Source organism: Lissotriton vulgaris, chromosome 7 (assembly GCF_964263255.1).
Source record: "Lissotriton vulgaris chromosome 7, aLisVul1.2, whole genome shotgun sequence".
NCBI classification, from domain to species: Eukaryota; Metazoa; Chordata; class Amphibia; order Caudata; family Salamandridae; genus Lissotriton; species Lissotriton vulgaris.
The window spans coordinates 1,198,377,584-1,198,399,592 of NC_141695.1; the positions used below are offsets into that span (position 1 = coordinate 1,198,377,584).

At 47.1% G+C, this 22,009-nt stretch overlaps 1 protein-coding gene across 1 annotated transcript in view; it reads right to left on the bottom strand.

The window, feature by feature from the left end:
• Positions 1-22,009, bottom strand: part of LOC147703161 (active breakpoint cluster region-related protein-like) — a 372,854-nt gene that overhangs the window by 126,921 nt on the left and 223,924 nt on the right. The window contains exons 17-18 of the mRNA XM_086931703.1: positions 16,782-16,841; positions 15,847-15,956 (exon numbers count right to left, since the gene is read on the bottom strand). Of these exons, the coding sequence (XP_086787829.1) occupies positions 15,847-15,956; positions 16,782-16,841 (170 nt within the window). The remainder of the gene's footprint in view (positions 1-15,846; positions 15,957-16,781; positions 16,842-22,009) is intronic.

Consider the following 22,009-nt stretch of genomic DNA (forward strand, 5'->3'; position numbering starts at 1 on the left):
ATCTGCATTTGAAGTGTCCTATTAGCATTACATCAGTTATTGGTCATTTGTGTCAAAGATACATAGGAAAGCCAAATCATATACAGTAAAGTTCTTTCAGTTCTGTTACATAATTAGTCTCCCAAAAAGTACTGTAGTTCAGTATCCATATTAAGCCCTTCTTCCACAGCCCGAAGTACCATAATCCAACGTGCCTCTCTGCGTCTGAGCTTAAGTACTCTGTCTCCTCCACGTTTATCAAGAGTCACTTGTTCAATACCATGATAGGAAAATCTATGATTCCCAGTATCATTTCTATTCTGAATGGAGTGCGACGCTATAGGGTACCTTGTGTCACCATTCTTTAGTGCCCGATAGTGTTCAACCATGCGGTCTTTAAGTCTCCTGACTGTACTCCCCACATAAATCTTGCCACAAAGGCAGGCAATAACATAAATCACAAAGGTAGATTCACAGTTAATAAAAGAGTCTATGTGGTGGGTACCTGTATCATTATACTCAAATGCTCTTATACCAGTGATCTAATAATTTTTTGATGTAATATCACACTGTGATTTCTTCTGAATATACGAAGTTGAATTAGATTGCTCGGCAGGAATCTAGAATCAGTTTACATCTTGGACTAGTCCAGGATACTTAAGGAAGTTTGGTAACCTTCCTTTTCTGCCTAGCAGCAGTCGCTGACAATATTCCTGAACCCTAACATTGCCATACTCATAGCTGTGCGCCCCTTATCCATGTTACCAATTCAGTGTTTACAATAGTAATTTTGGGTTGGGCTGCCGCAAGTGGCTAGAGAAGTAAATATGAATCGAGAACAAGAAGCACAAGATTTATTTAATAACTTAAATACAGGCTCATCTGTAAATGTAGCAGTAGCCTCTACTACACCAGCAAGACAGGAAGGGCTTAGAGCCAAATTCGTGAGATTAGAGAAACTTAAGAGAGCAGAATTGAATAAGTGGTGGGATGCGGTGACACTTAAACAATATCTCACCTTGAATCGCATCCCTAGAGGTTTGAGATCAACTATTATACCAACTTATGAGGACTTAGAGCCGGATTTATTGGATAAATGGGAGCATGAGTTAACAACCAGTTCATGTAATTTGATAAGGATACTAATTGATAATGCGGAACGTAAGATAGGGAAACTTCTGACTGAAATTAAAACGTGTGAAGATGAAATTAAACAATTAAACTTACCAGAAGCCACTATGAAGAACTATGACATGTTGGATGAAATCTTGGCTAATCTTCAGTCAGATATTAAAAGGAGAAAAGCGCGTAAACTAAAAAGGGATGAACAAGATTATACAGCTGGTAGGGTATTTACATTTGCGCGTAAATTTGATTATCTTTTTCAACAGGGTCAAGGAAATAGGAGGAATGTTACCCCTTTGAGTTCAGCAGTAAATACCTCATCTAGCAGTATATCTACTGATGGAGGTACTTCAGGAGCTCCCGTTGCCCAAAGTGGAGACACCACAAATAATTTTTTAGTGGAAGTACAGAGGTTCAAAAGAGGAACCCGAGATACAGGAGGGAGATTTGGGAATGTACAAACAGAAAGACAAGGAGAGGGAGCCGCGGCAAACGCAGGAGAAGCAGTCCCAGGGATGAGGGAGAGACTAAGGTCGTGGAGGAAATGAGTACTGGAACAAAAGAGATTGAAGTGATCAACCTTTCTTCTATAGAATTGTCTATGAGTATGACTAGTGTACTTAAGAAGGGTCTTGGGTATTGTCCAAGCAAGAGTATTGACTGGTATGTGACAAAAATTGATTTGTACAAGTTTGTACGTTTGTTGAAACTTAAAAAGTTTTTTTCTTTGAAAGATAATACAAGGGTGAAAACTACTAATAAACCAATTTTGACTGACATTACTATCCAAGACCTTTATGATACAAAACTTTTATTATCTCTTACTGAATCAGAAGATGATCCTGTTACTATGAACTCTCTCTTACGTGATTTAGAAATTAATCCTGGTTTAACATCTGGTAGTGGGTTAAAAGACAAATCCAAGTGGACTCCTCAACTTTCTACTGGTAATGTCATCGATGCATTTTACAAATCAGTCACCTTGGAGATTGATAACATGATCAAGAAAGAACGACAATCTAAGAGAAAATTTCCAGACAATTTAAAAATAGATGAAAGGGAGGCACTCCGTCAATTGACTGATCACCCAGACCTAATAATACGAAATGCTGATAAGGGTGGCAACATTGTTGTGATGAATCGTATAGACTATAATAATGAGGTCTTGTCCCAGCTTGGTAATAATAAATATTATGAGAAGGTAATCACTAATCCACTAGAGCTGATCAAAAGCACAATCAATACTAGACTTAAAGAGTGGTATGACAAGTGTCTTTTGGACCATGATGAATTTCTGTATCTTAAAATACAATCACCGAAGGCCCCATGCATGTACTGTTTACCTAAAATACATAAGGATAAGAACAAACCACCAGGTAGACCGATAATCTCGGGTATTGGGGGACCAACAGAGAAGCTATCCCAATTTGTGGACTCTTACTTAAGACCTTTCGTACGCAATCTACCATCCCATATTGAGGACACTAAACATGTCCTCAATATAATGAATGATATAGTATGGGATGATGGTATGATCCTTGTAACTTTAGATGTTGTATCCTTATACTCAAATATTGATCATGACAAAGGTATTGCAGCAATAGAGAGTTTTCTGAACAATAGACCAGCAGAGTATTTGGACCACACATCTATGTTATTACAAATGACAAGAATGGTCTTGGAGAATAATTACTTTCTCTTTGAATCTACTTGGTACAAACAAAAGACTGGAACTGCGATGGGTTCCAAGTTTGCTCCGTCCTTCGCGAACCTCTTTATGGGGAGACTGGAGGCGGAGTGGATTTGGGGCCCTAGGGGCAGCCAATGGATAGACCATATATACTATTGGGGAAGGTTCATTGACGACTGTTTGTTAATCTGGAGAGGTACTACTGATGAATTAGAGTTATTTTTTGCTTATCTTAATACTAACGACCTTAATATGTCGTTTACTACACATTATGATAAAAAGAATTTGACTTTCCTAGATATTGAATTATTTGTGGATGAAAACAAACTATCCAGTCGCATGTTTCGTAAAGAAACTAGCTGCAATGCACTTTTACGAGCGGATAGTTGCCACCCCAAGAGCCAAATCAATTCAATCCCCTATGGGGAAATGATCAGAGCGAGAAGAAACTGCTCCAAAGACATAGATTTTGATGCGAATGTCAAGGACATGAAGATAAGGTTTAAAAATAGAGGCTATGCAAGTAATATTGTTAATAAAGCTGTTAACAGAGTGCAGAAGCTTAAACGAGATGTGACACTGAAATCAAAAGACAAGAGTGATACTGGAGAAAATAAACAAACTATCAGAATGATTACAAACTTTGGTGTTGGAAGCAATAAAATCTTCAGTATTATGAGGAAGTATTGGCATATCCTGTACACTGATAAAGATCTGAAACCTTATCTGACGGAGAGACCTTGTATTACCTTTAGAAAAGGAATGACTATTGCAAACATTGTAAGCTAAGCTACCCAAAACCGATTACATATTTGGATCAGAGTGAATGGTTACGTGCCCGCCCAAAAGGTTTTCATTACTGTGGCAATTGCAGCTCATGCTGGTGGGCAAGGAGAAAAGTTGTAACATTTGAGTATAATGATACAGGTACCCACCACATAGACTCTTTTATTAACTGTGAATCTACCTTTGTGATTTATGTTATTGCCTGCCTTTGTGGCAAGATTTATGTGGGGAGTACAGTCAGGAGACTTAAAGACCGCATGGTTGAACACTATCGGGCACTAAAGAATGGTGACACAAGGTACCCTATAGCGTCGCACTCCATTCAGAATAGAAATGATACTGGGAATCATAGATTTTCCTATCATGGTATTGAACAAGTGACTCTTGATAAACGTGGAGGAGACAGAGTACTTAAGCTCAGACGCAGAGAGGCACGTTGGATTATGGTACTTCGGGCTGTGGAAGAAGGGCTTAATATGGATACTGAACTACAGTACTTTTTGGGAGACTAATTATGTAACAGAACTGAAAGAACTTTACTGTATATGATTTGGCTTTCCTATGTATCTTTGACACAAATGACCAATAACTGATGTAATGCTAATAGGACACTTCAAATGCAGATGTCACTACTCTATCATCTTTGTCTTTCTTTAACAATTATTAATTGTGTTTATAATACTATCATAATGATTACTATAGGAATGACACGGGACGCTGGATGTCCTGTCACCACTCAACTAATAAGTTAATGCACGCATTGTTACTAGCTTATATCACCTTTATTAACTTATTGCTTAATTGAAGTGCATAATACTCACTTTCTAACTCTTTGGTTGCACTTATATTTTGGAATAGGGATATGGACATTGTAGTTTAATATAAACTTCAGGGGTGAAACTTCCCGTAGGAATAGTGATATTGATATGGGTTCGTGTTAACTAGAGGCAGTGGAATTCACGAAGCTTAAAACCAACTCCAAGATGGCGACGCATTTCATCAGGTAAATATATCGTTTCGGAAATGGCGGCGCATTTTCCTTTGGGAAATATGCAATGGTTAATAATTATCTATCTAATTTGTTTTTAGAATCATAAACCAATAAGGTCCGTTGCCATCTAGTAACGGGAAGGTCTTACACTGTTATAATATATTATACCGTGACGGGTTTGATTTATAATGAAACCACTGCACGTTTATGTTTATTAATTCTAGACCGCACGTATTATTGCCGATATGTGGAAATAATTACGATCGAATAACATTTGAGGATAGAACTAGATCCTCTGCATGGACCCACTGACCACGCTAAGATGGCGGTAAATTAGCTGGTGTTGTTTTTCGTTTTCTCGCGTAAGAAACTTACGTACTTAAACAAGATGGCGCTTATGATGCACGCCGATACTAGGTAACAGGCGGAGATACACGCCGTAACCGGAGCCGGGTTATAGGTAAGAGTTGTTCTGTTAGTTTTAAACTTAGAGCGTTCTTACATATTAATAACCAGAGCTGACCCCTGATAGTGTGGTTTTTTGCTTATAGACCCGAAAATAATACTTGAAATAAAACGGACATTACGGGACCAGAGACTTAGACGCTTACATATCAAGATATTGGTAAGGAGAGATTATGTTACACACAAATGGAATTTATTTGATTGTATTTAGCAGTAGGAGTCTGATATTCGGAATTCTTTCATGATAGATTCGCAGAGGAACAATTACACTATTATCACATAAAAACAACGTGGGAGTGAAGAAGTGCAGAGGTACCAGCTCTTCATTATATATTTATTACTACTAACTTAAAGATTGAATAGCTCTGGGAAGGTGATATAAATGATTTATCCAATAATGGACATATAGTGGTGACAGAACTAAAAGTTTTCCTGTGTTATTTCTAGATATTGTAAAGCCTTGTACAAATTTTTGCTGAAAGGATCTTGAGATTGGAGAATACTGGCTCATGGTTTAGGTAAAAAAGATATCATCTTCTTTTTGTATTACTGACATGAATTTGGCGAATACCTGACTGTTAAGCTGTTGTCTCTGACGTGACACCGGGATCCACATGAAGTTATTTTGGATAATACCTGTCACTTTAATAAGGGCACTATGCTTTCTTACTCACCTAGGTGGTGATTTTTATAATAGCATAACATCTATCTTTATACACCAATAATAATGTTGATACTTGTTTTCATATTAGCTTATATGTTTTATTAATTTGGCTTGCAGCCCTGAGGAAGTTGGTTGGCATGAGATAAATGCCCAACGAAACACGTGTTGGCTGCAGTGGATGTTCTTTGAACTTTGTGGAATAATTGGAATGAACTTTGGAATCGAGTAGACTTTTTGATTGAATTAAGGACGATTTGGATTGATCTTTGAAACTTGGAAATTAAACTTGGACCAAACGTATTTCAAGATTCGGGTGTCTGTATGCTCACTGGATGAGAATTGGGACTTTTGCTCTTATACCAGTGATCTAATAATTTTTTGATGTAATATCACACTGTGATTTCTTCTGAATATACGAAGTTGAATTAGATTGCTCGGCAGGAATCTAGAATCAGTTTACATCTTGGACTAGTCCAGGATACTTAAGGAAGTTTGGTAACCTTCCTTTTCTGCCTAGCAGCAGTCGCTGACAATATTCCTGAACCCTAACATTGCCATACTCATAGCTGTGCGCCCCTTATCCATGTTACCAATTCAGTGTTTACAATAGTTATTTTGTCAGCTCCTTGGCATTGCTCGCATTCTCTCACCTGCCTTTCTATTTGAGTATCCATGCCAGGCCACCAATATATTTGTTTCACTCGGGCTTTGGTCTTTACAATGCCTAGGTGTCCTTCATGCAGTTGTTTCAACAATGTCGGTATAAGGGTTTCGGGTGGAATGACTCTCTGACCTCTGTACAGGAAGACTCCCGAGTCGCTCAGGGATAGTTCCTCTCGGATTTCATAGAACTTCCTCATCTCCGCTTTGAGTCTCCGTTTGTCCGGCCAGCCTGACTGAGATGTTGTTTGACCTCGGACTTCTCCAGGTCTTGCTCATAAGCCGCTGCCCATTCTTGCCTGCTTATCGTCATCTCATTGTCAGCCATGTTCGCTACCATCCCGTCCATGTCCGGTGCGGTCGCCGGAGCATCCTCCATGGCGGAAGCTCTACTGAGGTAGTCTGCTACCCTGTTCTGAGTTCCTGGTAGATATTCAACATCATAGGTATAGTCCAGTAATTTGAGCGTCATTTTTGCAATGCGCGGGGTAGCGGTGTCGTGGCCCGAAGACGTCAGGACCTTGACCAAAGGCTTGTGGTCCGTTTGGAGTTTGAACCTGGTGCCCCAGATGAATTGCCGGAACTTGCACATTGCCCACGTGACCGCCAGCATCTCTTTCTCAATGACGCTATATCTTTGTTCCGTGGGAGACAGAGCTCGTGAAGCAAAACTGACCGTCTCCACTGAGCCATCCGCCCTCTCCTGTGCTAGCACAGCTCCCAGGCCTTTGTCACTGGCGTCTGTGGTTAGGATGGTGCTGCCTGAGGGGTCGTAGCCCTGCAAAGGGATGGCCTCGCTGATGTCTTTCTTCACGGTTTCAAATTCACTTTGAGCTTCAGTATCCCATTCGAATTTTGACTTGTCTCTGATGAGCAGGCGCATCCTGTGCGTTTTGGTTGCAAAGTGTCTCACAAATCTACTATAGTATTCGGCCATTCCGAGAAATGACCGTACTTCTTCTTTGGTTCTCGGGGCCCTGGCTTCTTTGATGGCTCTCACGTTCTGTCCTTTGGGCGATATGCAGTGACTCCCAATCTCATGTCCCAAGTAGGTGACCGAGGACATCCCTATTTTGCATTTGCTCCATTCCGCCGTGAGGCCTTTGTCCTGTAGCACGGTGAGCACCTTGGTCAGCTTTCCGTCGTGATCTTCCCGGTTGGACCCCATTACCAGGATGTCATCCTGGAAATACTGGACTCCTGGTATATCTTTGAATAAGCGATGCATCAATTTTTGGAAGACCGCGGCTGCCGATGCCAGGCCAAAGGGCATGCGGCGGAATTGGTAGCACCCAAAGGGCGTGATGAAGGAGGTGTATTTTCTGCTTGTGGGATGCAGGTCGATTTGGTGGTACGCCGACGTGAGATCAATAGTGGAGAAATGGGTGACGCCTTTTGTTCTCGCTAACATTTCCTCAATTCTAGGCAGAGGGAACTTTTCCACAATGAGACACTTATTGAGTTCGCGGAGGTCCACACATAGACAGACTTTGCCGTTGGGCTTCTTGGCTACAACCAGGGGGGCCAACCACTCTGAACTGTCTATGGGCTCTATGATGCCCTGTCTTTCCAGCCTCTGGAGTTCCAGTTGCACAGCCTCAATTGTGGATATGGGGATATTCCTGACCTTGTGGGACACCGGTGTCGCCCCTTCCTTGAGTATTATCTTGTGGACAAATTTGTCCAATTTTCCTACAGTTCCGTCAAAAACCTTGGGGTAGGTTAATTTCCAATCTTCACCGTTTGTAGTTTGCCGTTCTTCTGTTAGGAGGATTTGTTCCTTGCCGCCAGGATCCAATTTGATTCCTAAGTCTCCAGCATCTCTCCACCCGAGAACAGAGGGGCCTCTTTCTGCCACATATAACTTGCAGGTTGCCGATATGCCTCTGAATTCAAACTTCAATGGTCGAAAACCTATCATAGGAATGGTGTTTTCGGTGTATGAGATGGCACGAATGTCCGGTGGACGTAGGTCAGGCCCTACTACGGGTACAAAGTCTCCTTCCCATATGGACCGTTGCACTATCGTCCAGGGAGATCCAGAGTCAACGGCCATGTGCACTTTTACTCCGCCGATGAACATGTCCATGCGTGGTTTGTCCATGCGTTTCCCTGCTACTTCCAGTACTTGACCTTCTATACACAGTACCATGTCGCCGTCTTCCAGATCATCCTCTGTCCCGACTTCTGACGGTGCTGACTCAACACACTTCACTGTGGACCTCTTCCCCTTTTTGCGGCATACTTTCTCAAAATGGCCGACCAGGCCGCAGAACGCGCATCTGGCGCGAAACGCCGGGCAACGTTTGTCCTGTGCCGAGTGGGCTGTGCTCCCGCACCTGTAACATGAAAACTTGCTGTCTGTGGACTGTTGTCCCATTTGCTTCCCTGCCCATCTAGGTTCCTGCTTCTGGTCTCCGTATGATCCTTTTTGCTTGTGTGTGGTTGAGGCCTCATCGATCTTGTTGACCATCTGTTTCTGCGTGCTTTCTCGTTTGGCTGCATCTGCGCAGCGCTTTGACATCTCGGCTTTCTTCACCATGGCTATGACGTCCTTAAGCGATGTTTCGCTCTGTGCCCATAGTTTGTCCTGGACTGATTTATTGGTGGTATGCATAACAATCTGGTCCTTTATATACTCATCTTGCAGTGTTCCATACTTGCACGTGATGGCCAGACGCCGTAGAGCGGCTACGTAGTCATCTATTGATTCCCCTGTTTCCTGTTTCCTTTGCTGGAAATTGTAACGGTCTATGGATACACACACAGCTGGTCGAAAGTGGTTATCTAGATCTTCCAGCGCGTTCTTGAAGACGTCGTCCTCTGTTGCGTCGCGTTCCTTGGGCACTATGTTGGCAAACACTCTCACCCCTTCCGGGCCCAGGTTGTGGAGCAAGAACCTCTTCTTCCGAGCTGGGGCGTATGGTTCTCCATTTTCGTCTTCTAGTGCTTCTATGTAATTCCTGAAGTACTCCCTCCAGTCTTCCCACTTCATTTAGGGTTCGCCTGGTCTGGGTAGGAAGGGGATGGGAGCCATCAATGCGGAGGACTGGTTTGCCATCTTGGGTTCGTCCTTGGGTGCTTCTAATCGGGCCCTGGGGCTATTGGGCGCACTGGAGGCTTCCGCTCCACCTGCGGTGTCTCCTTGGCTTCTGGGGCTGCCTAGGGTGTTATCCCCTGTTCCTCGATGTGGGTTGGGGAACTGCACGCCCTCCTCTTGATTCTGGACTGTTCCTTTAGTTGCCAGTGTGCTGGCTGAGGGACCCCTCTCCTCCGGGACAGCACTGACCTGTGAGGTGGTCTGCGACTGGTCCTCTGCCGAGTGGTGGTGGTGCGCTGCTGCCGCGCTCTATGTTTCTACGTTGGTGCTGCTTCACGTGCGCTGTTCTCTTGGCCTGGGGTGGTCTCCTGATGTTCTGGATATCGACTCCCAGTTTGGCTGTGTGCGGACGGTGGGGTGATCCCAGTCCTCGTCGCCACTGTAATGATGTATCTGTGTCCCCACACAGTGCTCAGAGACTGAGTACAGTTTAAACAGCTTCATTGAAATGTAGGTAAAACTGAAATGCATATAGAGCGCCGAGCGTCTCGCTAGCTGCTTCTCCGGTCGCCAGCTCCGTTCTCTTGCTTTCGCGCCCTTGCTCTCCGCTCGCTGCGCATGCGCGCGTGCCTCGCTCCCGTCTATAGCGTGACGCGTCATCGCGTTCACGCTCGTAGACTAGAGCGCAACACCACATGTCGCTGTTCAGAGAAGGAAATCCCCTTCCCCACTTGTGTTCTTTTCAGGGCCGGACTGAGAACAGAAACCGGCCCTGGTAAACTGCTCACCTGGCTTCCCCCCTGGTGTCAGGGGGAGTGCAGGTGAGCAGTTTGTGACGGTCGGTTTCGGCCGATTTTGTTACCGGGGCCGGCATTGCCGACCCCAGGTAACAAAAACGGCCCCCCAGGGGTCCAAAACCGGACCCCACCCTAGCGGCCTACCGGGGAAACGCCCGGAGCCCGCTATGGCCAGTCCGGCCCTGGTTCTTTTCAATGACATTCTGGAGGAAACACACAATCCCGCAAAAGCAGCCCCTTGTTTGGGGCACATAGTCGTCTGAACTGGTGTATTGACCACTACATTTCATTCTGTAGGAGGGGATATCCCAAGGCTCCTCTCTGAGGAGGGAAAATGCCCCCACCTGATTGCCTGGACCCTTTGAATGTGGAAGAAGCAGCAGTGCCTCTGTCTGGTAGCGTGATGTTGTCCAATAACCTATACACACCCGCTTTAAGGACACCTTTGGACCAGAGACAGCAGGCACCCTGCTCTCTTGATGGGGACTGTTGTGTTTACCTCACTGGCCAGGGGCACACCAAAACGCAACACGACAGGTTGGTGATTTGACTCTCTTTATTTATTTGTTTCTGAGCTGGTCATGGGCACGTCCGTCCTCGTCCCCCGTCCTAGTCATCCTTGCCACTTCCTGTCCCCTCACTGGATCTGGTGTCCGGTGACCTAGTCACTCTTCCTTGGGACCCACAGGGTCCTAGCACTCACTGGTCAGTCGCCACTACTGTCAGGTCACGACAGGGACTCACAGAATGCAGACTGGAGTGCTGCCGCTCTCTTCCTGGCTGAAGGCTGTATTGACCGATGCTGACCTGATACTGCGGGGAGGCACCAGCCAGTCCAAGGAGCATAGGGATTCATCCACAATGCATGAATCAATCTCTGTCCCTCATCAGAGACCTGAGGGTGGCTTCCCAAGGAGTCTAATGCTACAAGTATCCACTGCTGATGCAGCTTATCAGGCACACTGTCTGCCATTTGTCATAGCTGGCGCTCTCTTCAGTATGGTTATAGGTATTGACAACACTTTGGTGGCAAATGCAAAACTTTACTGGCGCATAACATAGGAAGATCATTTTGCCCCGGGAGCATTCCGAATCCTAGAGTAGTTCTAAGCTGACACTTGGAACACCAAGGCGAAAAACTCAATTTGATTGACAGGTACTCATCTCAAGATGTTATGTTGTTTATGCCCATTCATACTTATACTGTAGCTGATACCATAGATGTAATGGAAGGAGAGCTATGCACAGCATGCAGTTGTGTACCTTCTGTCACCCCCATTAGCCCAACACTGTCATATTGATTAAAAATATGTGTACTTGGGTTCTTCCACCCCCTCCTATCATCCTCTGCGACAAGTTTCTCCCCACTGCCCAAATATATTTAAAAACGTGGCTTCCTGCCACCCTCACCCACAATAGTTCCACCTCTCCTCCTCGAACATAAAACAAAACACAGATGTCATTCAGCCACTCTTCCACAACAGACTATGTGACTTCCATTGTCCTTCCTGTTAAGGGCGGGCGCTCTGCTTTTCAGAGTAGACAGTGTGTGTCTTCCTGATGGTGGCACTGTGTCAGCTACTCAGCCGCGGCCCATGCAAGGTAAAGCGGTGGGGCCGGGTTGGGGATGGATTTGACAGACGACCAACAGGGAAAATTAAATAAATAAATATTTTTCCCTTGTGGTTGTCTGTCGAAATCACCCGCCCCTTTCCCTGCCACCGCCCCCCACCCCGCCACTGTCCCACCACTCTTACCTGCAGGGGCTGCGGCAGCAGCTACTGCCAGCATGGACTGCAATCCCAAGTTAGCTTCAGGTTGGCATAAACCCAGCGTTGACAGAAAGGCAGCAGGCAGCATCTCCACAAGCACTTGCTCAATTTCCTGCATCAGTTCTTCTGCATTCCAAGCAGTAGCATCCCACCCTTATGGTCACCAGGACTCAACCCTCCTTGAATCCTGCCTCTCTTTCAGTATACCCATAGTGAATATTAGCCTATTATTCACTGCTGGTATAATAAACACAGATGTCTGCACTCACTGTGAGGGTCAAGAAGAAGTTCCAAACAAATTTGTCTGGTGGCTGGAGCAGGCGAATAGAGGCCCCTGTGCCTGCTTTCAAAGTGATTGTACCAGGGTTGGACATTCCCAGCCCTGGACTCAGGGGTTTGCACTGTGGCAAATAGACATATAGCCCTGGGTTCTTCAGGCTTAGGCCCTGAAGTGCTGAAGGCTATCTGTCACACTGTCACCTCACCCTCTTCATCTCTTTAAAGGGTGGGGTGGTATTCAATAACCTCACTGATGTCACCCCACTCTGTGATGAGATGGAAGAAGGTGAGGTGAAAAAGCAAGAAGCTAAAAAAGTAACCTGCTTGGTGAATACCAATTTAATCGTATTCACTAAGCAGTAAATAATGGTGTAGATGTTAGCTTTCAAACCCTTCTTCAAAGTCAGAGGCAGGAAGGACCTGGGTACCTGACTGATGGTCCATGCACCAGCGGCTGAAGAGTTGAAGAAGGCTGGTAGAGGCAGCTGAAGCCGAATCAGTGCAAAAAATAATATGTAAATGGTGTTTCTGTGGGAGAGAGAGTGTGTGTTTGCGTGCACATGCCTTTATGTGTATGAGTGAGTGTATGTGTTTGACAATTAGTGACAGTGAAAAGGGAAGTGAGTAAGAGTGAGTAAAATTATGAGAATGAGGCAGGTTGAAAATATGTGGGAGTGAGACGGTGACTGAAAGTGAGCGAGAGTAAGAGTATGTGAAAATGACACTGAATGAATGAAATCAAAAGTGTGAGTGAGTGAGTGTCTGTGTGTGTGGTATATGGGCTCGGATGGAGGTGAGGGGAAGATGGAGGCAGCAAAACAAGACAAAATGCTGGCCTGGGACATTCTAGAGGTAATGTTTCACATCTGGGTTACCTCATTCTGGAACTGGCATATTGTATGTTGTTCCTGGCCCAAGGGATAACCACTTTTTATCAGGGGCCTGGAGAAAGTGAATGAGACGCCAAACTGTCCGTTATCTTTCCATATCCTCCCTTAGGCTTCTAGAGGCCCATGAGCAGCAGTGAATCAGTGTCCATCAGAACACTTGCTTCAAAGCCCAGTTTTTCACTGCTCTGATATGAGAGGAGTGAAAATTAAACTAGTTTTCCCCAGCTGTTAAGTGTGAGTGGTAAATAACCCGGTCTGACTCAGGTGTTTTAGGTAATAGATTCCAATTGAAGCTTTACACAGCAGTGAATTTACCGCTTGCATTTTTACAGATTCCTATACTGTACTTCAATCAATCAGGATTTATAAAGCACAGCTAATCCCCAAGTAGGATATCCATTCGCTTGAGGGCCTTGAGGCTTATTCGAACAGCCAGGTCTTGAGAGCCTTTCGGAAGTCTGAAAGTGAGGTGATGGTCGGGAGGTGCATGGGGAGGCCGCTCCAGGTCTTTGCAATGATGTGGGAGAAGGAGAGCCCTCCACTCCTGCTTCGAAAGATGCAGGGAGTATGGGCAAGTGAGAGGAAGGTGAGGGGTAGTCTTCTCACCGGTTGGTGAAAGTTTCAGGCAGTGGTTAATGTAGGCAGGTCCTTGTTGTGTAGAGCCTGTGTGCGTGAGTCAGCAGCTTGTATTGGCATCTCTTCTGCACGGGAGACAGTGGAGTTGCCTGAGGTGGGGTGTGATGTGGGTTCATCCGGGAAGGTCAAGGATGAGTCTAGCTGCAGAATTCTGTTTGGTCTGAAGTCTCTGTAGGAGGTGCGTGGCAATTACTATGTAGAGGGCAGAGCCATAGTCCAGCTGGTGGTGGTGAGGTTCTGTGTCATGGTGTGCCTTGTGTGTAGGAGTAGCAACTTGAAGATCTTACATAGAATGCGTAGAGTGAGGAAGCGGGAAGAGGAGGTGGCGTTGATCTGTAATTTCATGGTGAGCTTGTTGTCAATGATGATTTTGAGGTTTCTGGCATGGTTGTAGGGAGTAGGTGCAGGTCCTAGGTCTGATGGCCACCAGGAGTTGTTCCATGTTTTGCTGCTGTGGCCAAAGATCAGTACTTCCGTCTTGTCTGTGTTGAGCTGCAGGCAGTGGTTCTTCATGCAATCAGAAACACTTGTCATGCATCTGTGGAAGTTGGTTCTGGTGATGGTGGGATCATGGGTGAGTGAGAGGATGAGTTGGATGTTTTCTGCATAGGAAATTATGTGGAGACTGTGGGATCTGACGATGTTGGCATGTGGGGTCATATATGCGTTGAACAGCATGGGGCTGAGGGATGAACCCTGGGAGATGCGGTAGGTGATCTCCTTGGGTTCAGAGGTGAAAGGTGGGAGGTGAATCCTATAGGGTCTTCCGGTGAGGAAGTAGGTGATCCATCTGAGCACGTCTCCTTGGATGCCAATGTGGTAGAGTTTTCAATCAGTGTGCAGTGGGAGTCTGCTGCGAGTTTGATGAGGATCAGAGTTGCTGTTTCTCCTCAGTCAAGGAAGGCTTGGATGTTGTTGTTCGCTTGATCAGGGCAGTTTTGCAGGTTACCTATATCAGAACTCTTCACTGTGATTGTTGACAGTATGTCTGCCCAGAATGAGAGCCCAGTATGATGTTGGAAGATGACCCTCTATGCTTGTATATTTGCATTATCTTTCAATTGTTCTTCCCCACCACCCTGTCATTTCTTTGACCAGCGGGTCAATCACAGAAGATGAGAGCAGCCAATATTTTGGAGAACTAGCAGTTGGAGATTTTGCCTCACTGTTGTGATTTGGGACTGTTTGAGGAATCAACAATTTACAGATCATATAACAATTAATACAAATTCTGGAAAAGGGGGATATCTGATGGCTGGAAAATGCATTCACTTTGAACAACTTTTTATTTAAGTTTTGTTAAGGGTGCGCAAATGGTTTAGAAGGGTGGATAGCCCCCGATTATAAAACCAATGTTTACCTTGTGACCATCAAGAACGGCAGTTTTCAGATTGTGGAGTGGTGGCTCAATCAATCTCACCAAAATACCCCCCCCCCACACATGCGCACACACTTATCACTACAAACACATGCACACACAAAAATACACACATGCACATAAACACACAAACACACTGTCACACACACACCAAATGCACCTACCCCTCCACGCACACACACACAAGTACAAACATAATCACATAAACACACCCAAAACACACACCAGAAAAGAGAATGAATGAGTCTCCAACTCTCCCAACCTTCCCCACATCCTGTACATCCTAACAGAGTACATAGGAGTATATAGATCTTCTCTTTTTTCCCCTTTAAGTTCCCTCTTGCTCCACCCTTCCTATCCCCAGTCGCCAGAGCAACCATGTCCTTCTGTAAAATTTGTGGAGGTAATTCATCATAATAACACAAAAGCCTTGATCATGTTTAAACTTTGACATTTTTGTAGCCTAAATGGTAAAACTTGTCTGCCTGAGTGGGAGTGAGCTAAATGGGAGATTCCCCTGTTCCAAGTTCCCATTGCTGGTAATCAGGACCTTTTGTAGGCAGTAGATCACCCCTAGCTGTTTGAAAGTAATTTCCTTTTTGATTTCTGTATGTCTGTACACACTTGCACTTATTCCATCCCCTTGCATCCTCCCTGGGGCCAATACATGTTTGAGAGGAGTCTTCATGCTCACCTGGAGGTGCTGGCGATAGGTGCCCCAAACACCTCCCTCTGGGTGGACCACATGGCACTGGGTGGCTGTAGGTCATGAGCCACAAACCGCAGTGAGAGTGAGATCTCCACCTGGGAGCATAGAGATAGAGGGAGAAAAAGAAGTTACTTGTGAGTGACATCAGCAAACGAGCCTAGCTGTCAAGATGGCTGGGATAGTTAAGCGCAAACAAGCACCTGGTGCCGACGGAAGTGCCTGACAGTCTCATCAGGGCTATGAAACGCTACTAAAGTGCTACAGTACTATACAATACAGTGCAGGCCAGGATTTTGAATCCTTGCATCACCAATCCAGCCTTCCACCCCATTATGTTGGGTAAGAGCAACACCGGAAGTGCGGTATGAAGGCTATAGTACATTATGAACTGGATGTTTCAGGAAATTGGCACAGGGGCACAGAGCCTGGAACTCCAGTAATGGATTGCCCAATGAGACTGGGCTTCATTACAGAGCCTGCTGCCTCCAGGACTGGATATGCTCAGGTGTTAGAGACAAAGGCCACAGTGTGTCAATTTCAGGACTAGCCGGACCCAGAGGTCTGATGGAAGAATCCACAGCCTCCAGGGCTTGACCGGCCGGAAGTGACCTTTAGAACAGGATGGTTAGAAGCCTTCAATGTGGGATGCAAAGCCTGCAACCTCTCATACTGAGTGGCTTAGAGGCTCCCTGAGGGGCCTGGAGGCCGACACCCCAGGACCAGACGACAAAGGGGCGGGCACAGAAAAGCCGACGCTGATGGACATGGGCTCAGCTTCACAATGTATGACCTATAACCCCTGGTGCTAAGAGGCTAAGGGAATCAGCCCTTCTAGAGCAGGGCAGGATCAGGGAATAGGACCAGGACACAGAGCTTGGCGTCCATGTGGCTGGACTGACTGAAGCACACACAGTTCTCACCCCACTGAGGTCCAGGGTCATCTCGCTCCACTCCGTGGGCTGCAGGTCGTGGGGGTCCAGCTGTGGCAGAGAGAGGAGAGAGAGAGAGAGAGAGAAGCAGTGAGGGGCGACCAGAAGAATGTTCCAGAAGAGCAGCAGTGCACCCAGGCCCCCATAACCTCTCTGAGGCTGCAGTTCACATCACCACCACCACTGAATGTGAATTAACCGATCCATTCCAAAAACACGCCTTTTACGACTTATACAAAACGTACCACATTGCCTGTCACATATACAACCAATAATTTACAGATGCGAAATGTCATGAACGATGGTTGTTATTTACAGCGCGGTGCTGTTTTTTTTTGTAAGCCCTGAAACATTTGTTTTGGCACTTTAACTAATTAGAATATCTTTGTATTTATTTTCCTTTTTGATTTCTTTTTTACATAAAGTAGTCCGTCTTGGATGGGCAGGTTTGTGTGATCTTGTGATGTTATTTGGTCTGATTTTGAAGTGGGTGTTATTGGAAATATCTCAGTTTTCTGGAGGAAGTGACCAATCTGGGCGAGAATCCATCATGGGAATTACCGTCACCTTAGAGACAGTGTCCGTAACAAATTCCACAGGTGAAACCTTGTCCAAATTTAGGGCATGATTTACAGTTCAGCGGGCAGATTGGTCCATCACAAACATGACAGACATTCAGTCGGCCTTATTACAATTGCCATAGGAAAGAATTACTTTTTAACCCCTTCTATGCTGATGACGCCCACTCAATAAAAGTGCTGCACAGGTGCAGAATCGCAGCCACGCCCAAGGGGTTAATAAGACTGTTTGTAACGGGGTATCACGTCCGCCAATCTTCAAATCGGGCCCTTATTACTTTCTTCATAAACCAGAGCGTTATCTGTTACCAAACAATCCTATATCAGACCTCTCGTCTGCAACACAAGTGTTCATTAAAATAATCGTTTTAAATTGATAAGCAATGTATTTACACACAAAAGAGACATTGCAATTAGAAATGGCATTGTTAGAAATTGGGTTGTTGGTTGACTGTAGTATGAGCCCTACTCAAGCAGCAACCACAAGATTAGTCAATCAATCAATCAATCAATCAGAGAACTTGTAAAGCGCGCTACTTATCCGTGAGGGTCTCAAGGCGCTGAGAGGAGGGGGGTGCTGCTACTGTTCGAAGAGCCAGGTCTTGAGGAGTCTTCTGAAGGCGAGTAGGTCTTGGGTCTGCCGTAGGTGGTTAGGAAGGGTGTTCCAGGTCTTGGCGTCGAGGTAGGAGAAGGATCTGCCGCCGGAGGTCATACGTTGGATGCATGGGACAGTGGCGAGGACAAGGCTGGCGGAGCGGAGCTGGCGGGTGGGGGTGTGGAAGCTGAGTCTGCTGTTCAGGTAGGCTGGTCCAGGGTTGTGGAGTTGTTTGTGTGTGTGGGTGAGGAGCTTGAAGGTATCCTCTTGTCTACGGGGAGCCAGTGTAGGTTTCTCAGGTGGGGGGTGATGTGGCTCCGGTGGGGGGCGTTGATGATCAGTCGGGCGGAGGCGTTTTGGATGCGTTGTAGTCGTCGTAGGAGTTTGGCTGAGATTCCTGCGTAGAGTGCGTTGCCGTAGTCCAGTCTGCGCTGACGAGGGCATGTGTCACCGTTCTTCTTGTTTCAGTCGGGATCCACTTGTAGATCCTGTGGAGCATGGGGAGGGTGTTGTAGCAGAAGGAGGAGACGGCGTTGACCTGTTTAGACATGGAGAGGGAGGAGTCGAGAATAAATTCTAAGTTGCGTGCATGGTCGGTGGGTGTTGGTGCTGTTCCCATCGTGGTCGGCCACCAGGAGTCGTCCCAGGCTGAGGGGGTGGGTCTGAGGATGAGGGCCTCCGTCTTGTCAGAGTTCAGCTTCAGACCGCTGCTCCTCATCCAGTCTGCGACGGCCTTCATTCTCTCATGGAGGTTGGTTTTGGCGGTGTGTGGGTCCTTGGTGAAGTTGAGGATGAGCTGGGTGTTGCCGGCGTAGGAGATGATGTTGAGGTCGTGATGGCGGGCCTCTTGTGCGAGGGGGCCATGTAGACGTTGAACAGCGTCGGGCTGAGGGATGAGCCCAGGGGGACGCCGCAGATGATGTCGGTGGCTCCAGACCGGAAGGGTGGGAGGCAGACTCTCTGGGTTCTGCCTGAGAGGAAGGACGTGGTCCAGTCAAGGGCCTTCTCTTTGATTCCGGCTTCTAGGAGGCGTGTCTTTAGAGTGCAATGGCATACCATGTCGAAGGCGGCTGACAGGTCCAGGAGGATGAGGGCTGATGTTTCGCCGTTCTCTAGTTGGCGCCTGATGTCATCTGTGGCAGCGATGAGGGCTGTCTCGTGCTGTGGTTGCGTCTGAATCCGGACTTGGACGGGTCCAAGATGTTGTTGTCTTCCAGGTGGCGGGCCAATTGCATGCTGACGATTTTCTCGATGACCTTTGCTGGGAACGGGAGCAGGGAAATGGGCCGGAAGTTCTTGAGGTCTTTGGGGTCCCCTTTGGGCTTCTTGAGGAGGGCATTGATTTCGGCGTGCTTCCAGCTTTCCGGGAATGTCGCTGTTTAGAAGGAGATGTTAATGACCTTCTGTAGTTGGGGTGCGATGGCTGCGTCTGCTTTGTTGAATACGTGGTGTGGGCATGGGTCTGACAGAGATCCTGAGTGGATGGAGTGGATGGAGTTCATGATCTTGCGTGTCTCGTCGTCGTTGACATTGGACCAGGAGGTCAGGCGGTTGGCGCGGGTGGTGTTCACAGGGGAGGTGGCGTCTGGCGTAGTCGGGCGGTCATTGTTTTGAAGCTGTTGTGGATGTCCGCGATCTTGGGGTGGAAGAAGATGGCTAGTGAGTCGCACAGTTCTTGTGAGGGCGGGATGTCGTTGGTGTTGGCGCTGGGGTTGGAGAGTTCCTTTACGATGCTGAAGAGCTCTTTGCTGTTGTGTGCGTTGTTGTCCATGCGGTTCTTGAAGGAGGATCTCTTGACTAGTCTGATGAGGTGGGGATGTCTGCGGGTGGCGTCCTTGTGGGCTGTGTGGTTGTCTGGTGTGTGTTCGTGGAGTCAAGGTAATAGGCAGGCAAACCCTAAATTAACCTGTGCCCACCCTCTGGTAGCTTGGCACAGAGCAGTAACGCCTAATTTAAACATTAAAGCAGTGAAAACACCACAAAAAAGATTCCACACCAGGTTAGAAACATAGTACCCGATTTAATAAATAAAACAAAGCCAAAACAACCACAATTCAATTGGTAGACCAAGAGATATTGCATTTCAAAGTTTTAAAGCAAAATAGTGCCTAGACATCTGGTCACGCCGGACTAGGATGAAGTCACAAGTTCAGGCGGATCATAATGGAGCATGGGCCAGCTTTAGGGACTCAGTTGGGCTGACTTAACAAAGTGCAGTAATCAATCAATCAATCAGGGTCTTATAAAGCACAACTACTCATCTGTGAGGGTCTCAAGGCGCTGGTTTGGGTGGGGGTTGGGTCTGCAGATCTTTCGAAGAGCCAGGTCTTGGGATCCATCCTGAATGTGTCAGATATGGCGATTGCCTGAGGTGCAAAGGCCAGGTCTTCGCATCGAGGTAGGAGAAGGATCTTCTACAAGGCGTTGTCTTGCAAATCTCTGGGTCGGTGGCCAGGGCCAATTGGGTGGAGCGGAGATGTCTGGTGGGAGTGCAGAATGGGCAGCGGTGGTTGAGATATGCAGGTCCGGCATTCTGAAGGCCTTTGGCGACATGCATGAGAAGCTTCTAGGTCATTCTCTTATTGACAGGTAGCCGGTAAAGGTCTCTCAGGTGGCCGGTGATGTGGTTGCAGTGTGGGATGTTCAGGATCAATCAATCAATCAATCAGGTATTTGTAGAGCGCACTACATACCCGCAAAGATCTCACGGCGCTGGGAGGGGGGGCACTACTGGTCAAACAGCCTGGTCTTGAGTAGCCTCCTGTCTTGGGCCTGTCATAGACTCAGTGGGAGGGTGTTCCAGGTCTTGGCAGCAAGGTGGGAGAAGGATCTCCCGCCGGTGGTTGTGCTTCGGATGTGAGGGACGGCGCCAGATGTAGGCGGGGCGGAGCTGGCGGTTGGGGATGTAGAAGGAAAGCCGTCTGTTGAGGTAGGCTGGGCCGGTCTTGTGGAGTGCCTTGTGTGCGTGGATGAGGAGCTTGAAGGATATCCTCTTGTTGACGGGGAGCCAGTGCAGGTCTCCCAGATGGGGGGTGATGTGGCTGTGGCGTGGTACGTCTAGGATCAGTCGTGCAGAGGCGTTTTGGATGCGTTGCAGTCGTTTGATGAGCTTGGTCAGGGCTCCTGCATAGAGGGCGTTTCCATAGTCGAGTCTGCTGCTGACGAGGTCCTGGGTGACTGTTCTTCTTATATCTGTCGGGATCCACCTGTAGATCTTGCGGAGCATGCGGAGGGTGTTGAAGCCAGAGGAGGAGATGGTGTTGACTTGCTTGGTCATGAAGAGAGTTGAGTCGAGGGTGATTCACAGGTTGTGTGCGTGGTCGGTGGTGTCGGGGCTGCCCCCGGTGCCGTCAGCCACCAGGAGTCGTCCCAGGCTGAAGGGTTGGAGTCGAGGATGAGGACCTCCATCTTGTCCATGTTCAGCTTCAGTCAGCGACGGCCTTCATTCCTTCGTGGAGGTTGGATTTGGCAGTGATGGGGTCCTTCGTGAGGGAGAGGATCAGTTGAGTGTTGTCGGCATAGGAGATTATGTTGAGGTTGTGCTGTCTGGCGACTTGTGCGGGCGGGCCATGTAGATGTTGAACAGTGTCGGGCTGAGGGAGGATCCCTGGGGGACTCCGCAGATAATCTCGGAGGCTTTGGATTGGAATGGGGGAGGCGGACGCTTTGGGTTCGGCCGGAGAGGCAGGAGGTGGTCCATTCCAGAGCCTTGCCTCGGATCTCTACGGTGTGGAGGTGTGCATGTAGTGTGCAGTGGCAGACGGTGTCGAAGGCAGCGGAGAGGTCCAGGAGGATGAGGGTCACAGTCTCACCGTTGTCCAGCAGGACCCTGATGTTGTCGGTGGCGGCGATGAGGGCAGTCTCGGTGCTATGGTTGCTGCGGAACCCTGACTGGGAAGGGTCCAGGATTCTGTTTTCTTTGAGGTATCGGGTTAGCTGTCTGTTGACAATCTTCTCGATGACCTTGGCCGGGAACGGAAGCAGAGAGATGGGCTGGAAGTTCTTGAGGTCTCTTGGGTCCGCCTTGGTTTTTTTGAGTAGGGCGT